Source organism: Vombatus ursinus, unplaced genomic scaffold (genome assembly GCF_900497805.2).
Source record: "Vombatus ursinus unplaced genomic scaffold, bare-nosed wombat genome assembly UNPS02014931.1, whole genome shotgun sequence".
NCBI lineage: Eukaryota > Metazoa > Chordata > Mammalia > Diprotodontia > Vombatidae > Vombatus > Vombatus ursinus.
In genome coordinates this window covers 991,094-995,614 of record NW_020954709.1, presented here as the reverse complement: position 1 = coordinate 995,614, position 4,521 = coordinate 991,094, and the positions used below count along the sequence as shown (strand labels likewise).

At 43.9% G+C, this 4,521-nt stretch overlaps 1 protein-coding gene across 2 annotated transcripts in view; it reads left to right on the top strand.

The window, feature by feature from the left end:
* The first annotated feature begins 656 nt into the window (after positions 1–656).
* The window catches only part of LOC114029386 (ectonucleotide pyrophosphatase/phosphodiesterase family member 1-like), a 108,727-nt gene continuing 104,862 nt past the window's right edge, over positions 657–4,521 (top strand). The window contains exon 1 of one of the 2 annotated variants that reach the window (XM_027843786.1): positions 657–869. In XM_027843786.1, coding sequence (XP_027699587.1) covers positions 657–869 — 213 coding nt within the window. The remainder of the gene's footprint in view (positions 870–4,521) is intronic. The other variant, XM_027843788.1, reaches the window with a different exon arrangement.

Below are 4,521 nucleotides of genomic sequence, written 5' to 3'. Positions count from 1 at the left end.
GTATTTCCCAATAGACTCGTCCTTTCCAACTTTAAATCCTCTGAGCATATGATTTTAATGATGAAACCTGACGTTTTCTTCATCATAGCCTCTATTTCTTTTTAGGAGGGAGAAAAGAGCAGGGGGACCGTCTGCCTCCCACTGGTTCTAGTTTGCCTACAAAGTCACACGGAAGAGTCCCAGGCTCGTTCTTCTGTTCCCTTATAAACAGCATCCATCCATCCATCCTCCTCCTTTTCCTCCTCTCGCACTATTTTGGGGCCACATGATCTCATGCCCTCTGCAGACCACACTATGCAATCCACGCAATACTAAGGTACTGAGCAGGGCGATTCCTGCAGGTCTTCAGAGGGTGCCCGGGGTGGGGTGAGGGGAAAGGCTTTGGGGGAAGTTAAAGAGACACACACGTAAAACACCCAAAATAACCCAACAGCCAGAATGCCCGAAATCAGACAGGAAGCCAAATAATCCGGGGCGTTGGGCCGCTCTCCCCCTCACATTTTACATTATTGGCTAGGGGAAAAGAGCCAAGGGTCTGGGAGGAGGCTGGCTGAAGGAGGGGGGCGGAGTCCTCGGGGCCAGGCCGCCCTCAGTGGCTCTTATTAAAGCAAGGCAGCCGGCAGAGGAGCCCGAGAAGCGGAAAGCCTGAGCCAACCATGGAGAGGGACGGCTGCAGCGGGAGCCTCCGGGGCACCAAGGAGAGCCGCGCGGGAACGGGCAAGGAGCAGGGCTACGGGGACGCCGCCGGGGATCCGCAGGCGGCTGTGAACATGCTGGCTCCCCTGGACGTGGGGGACGAGCAGCAGCCCGAAAAAGGCGCGCGGGCGCCCAAAGCCAAGGATCCCAACACCTACAAAGTGCTTTCGCTGGTGAGTGAGGTCCTTTGGACTGTCCTGGGCCGCCCCAGTGGCCCGCCCCAGGACTCTCGGGAGCAGGTGCAGCCTGTTCTCCGCCTCCGCCCGGGGTCAGTGCCAGGCCCGCAGTGCTCGCTGGAAAGGACACTACTCTAGCCCTGCACCGAGCGTGTGATCTGACCACCTGGCTCCGGGGCAGACTGTGGGCAGGCAGGAAGGCAGACAGTCAGATTGACAGACTGACTGACAGACTGACAAGACAGACAGAGTGACTGACAACACAGACAGACTGTTAGACTGACAAACTGACAAGACAGACAATTAGACTGACAGACTGACAAGACCGACAGACTGACAAGACAAGCAGACAGGCAAACTGACAAACTGACTTGAGATTGACAGACTGATTGACCAACCGACAAGACAGACATACTGGCTGACACACTAACAAGACAGGCAGAAAAGCAAACTGATAGACAAACTGACTGACAGACTGACAGCCTAGAAAGGCACCAGCAACAATAGCGGCTGGCTGTGCTGCTGTCTCACTACAACTGGAGTACTGGAAATGTGGAGAGTTACTATAATTATTATCATCACCATGTTAATAATTACACGGAATAATCACATCATGTATCACCACTATTAACATGTGATTCTAACCATTTTAATAATATCCTTTAAAAAACTGGACCTGTGATTTCTTTACTGTAGTGAGCTCTAGGTGAGGAAACTTCTTTTACCCAGGTAGGGCAACAATTACTTTTCAGTTTAGTCTTAGAGTTTCCTGGGTCACTGAGAAGTTGAGGGTCACACTGCCTGGATGGCAGGGTGGGAGAGGTGGGCAAGTGGGAGAGAGGTGAAACTTGCACCTAGATCTTGGTTATACCAAAGCCAATACTCTATCCTACCATGCTGACTTTCAGATAAGTAGAAATATACTTTCACATAAGTATAATATATTGTATAGTATATCATTAATATATTGATGTAAATCTTTTTTTCAAAGAGCTCAACTCTCTTTCAGTAAATATAATGACTATTCACCACTATTCTCTTAATGAATTTGAAGTATTATTTGTGACTTTATAGCTTTTTTTTTTTTTAAAGAAGCTGAGTTATGAAGACTTTAAACAAAATGATTAAAAAGAACAACACTACCTTGGAGTTAAATCTTCAGTAAGCCTAGAAAGGCTGAAGTTTTCTATAGAGGGAAGGTATTTGATGGGTTTAGTACTGAGTAAGTTTTTGGTCTTCTTTTGTTTTTATATCCTTTGGGTAAAGAAAGGTGCAGAGATAACAGGTCACTGGAGTTTTGGCCTGTTTGGACCAGGCCAAAACTTAAGATTAGTTGGCTTATCTTCAGCTTATCTTGGCTTAAGATAAAATGCAAGATAGGCTTTTGAAAAGGTAATCATGAATTTCAGAAAGTTGTTTTGCTGTATCTTTTTGGTTACAGTTTAGGAATTTCCATTTTCATTCAACATGCAAGTCAATGTTCACACATTATAGGAACCAGTGATGTTACACTGATTATTTATATGTCTTCTATGGTATGTTCACTTATTAGTTGTTCAAGAGTTGTGTCTGACTTTTTGTGACCCCACGTGGGGTTTCCTTTGCAAAGATACTGGGGTGGTTTGCCATTTCCTTCTCCTGCTCATTTAACAGATGAGGAAACTGAGGCAAACATGGTTAAGTGACTTGCCCAGGGTCACATAGCCAGTAAGTATCTGAGGCCAGATCTGAAGTCAGGTCTTCCTGACATTAGGACTGGAGCTCAATCCACTGCATCACTTAACTTTTCTTGTGCTTACTTAACTCTAGGCTATATTGTTTTTCATTTTTTTTTCATCAAAGCTACTTTCCTTCTGCTCATGCTACATAATAAATGTAGTAGGGAAGACGCTTGGTATAGAGAAAAGAACACTCTGGAGTCAGAGGACTTCAGTTTCAATCTTGCCTCTGAAGCTTCCTACCTGTTTGGCTTTGGAAAAGTCACTCAACCTCAATGGACTTCAGTTACCTCATCTATAAAATTTGTGTTTATTGTTCTCTAAGGTTCCTTCTAGCTCTGAGCTATGATGTTAGGAGAGTTACAATCCAAAGCACTGTGTTAGGTCTTGTTAAAGGAGAGGAATCAGAGAAAGTTTTAAGGAGGCAGTGACAATTTAGTTAGGCTTTAAAAGATGGATAAATCCTGTATTTCCCTGGAGAAGAAGGGAAGGGAAGACAATGCAGATACAAGGAACAATGTAAAGTAAGGCTTTGAAACATGAGAACCCAGTGAGTGGGGAAAGAATAGTAGTACTCCAGTTTGGTTAGAGTACAGAGTATGTGCAAGGGAGTATTATGAAGAGGGAGAGAAATGGTGAAATGTTGGGAGATGATGTCATATAAGGATGGATTGAAGAAACTATTAACATTTATCCTGTAAGTTATTAGAGGTCAGGGACTGGTTTTTTTTGGTTTGTCTTTGTATTTCCAGTGCCTTATACAGAGTAGGCACTTAATAACTGCTAGTTTTATTGGACTGGGAGTAGGGTGGGAAGGAACTTCAGGCTGAAAAGGAATTTGACTTAATCCATATGGCCCAAAAGGGCAGAAATAGTGCCAGTGGGTGAAAGAGGCAGATTTAGAGTTAATGTAAGGGAGGAAAGTCCTACAAACACCTTCCAAACAAGAGTTATCCAAAAATTTTATGGTCTGACAACTGACAAATTCCTCAGCCCCTACCCTGCAATAGAGGCTGGATGACCACTTGTTGGTGATGTCATTGAGGGAATTATTGGGGGTGTACAAGCTGGACTAGATAGTCTCCAATGCCCTTTCTAACTGAATTTGTGAGATAATTTTTGAAAAATAGGATGGCACCATATTGTGAAGGATATTAAATGTCAGGCAGTGGAGTTTGAACTTTCCTTGGTGGACAACAGGGAGCTGCTGAAGATTTCTGAGCAAAGGAGTAAGACAATTCTTAGGTTCAAGCATAAGGAAGATTATTCTAATAGGGATATGCAGTATGAAGTGGGAGATGGGATGCCCTATTGGATTAGTTAATCCATTGTAGTATTTCAGGGGTGGCAGCAGGTAAGGTCTCTATTAGGTTGGAGCCAATGGGACTAGAGAGGAGGGAAGTGGGATGGATGTGAGCAATAATGAGAAGGTAGAATTGACAGGATCTGATAATAGAATAGATTTGAGAAGTGAGGAAAATGGAAGCATCAAAGATAATTCCAACCTTCTGAACACAGGAAATAAGGTGAATGGATTTGCCATAAACAAATAATGAAGTCAGAAGAAGAGTTTTATGTGGGGGAAGTTATTGAAACTCATTTTGAACATGTTGAAATTGAGGTATTGATATGACCTCAGGGTGGAGAGTTATTATGAGTTGTTAGAAGTATGATTCGGAAGCTCAGAAGTGAGGTCAGGATCAGAGATAAAAGTTTTGGGAGTTATTTGCTTAAAGGGGAGTGGTTGAAGGCATGGGTGAAAGGGAGAGTATATAGACAGAAGAATAGAGGACTTCCTGGGACAGTCATAATCAAGGTGTTTGGGAAGAGAATGACGAGCCAGCAAAGGAGACAGAAGAGTTCTTAGAGAGTTAGAGAAACTGAAAGGAGAGAGAGAGAGAGAGACAGAGAGAGAGAGAGAGAGAGAGAGA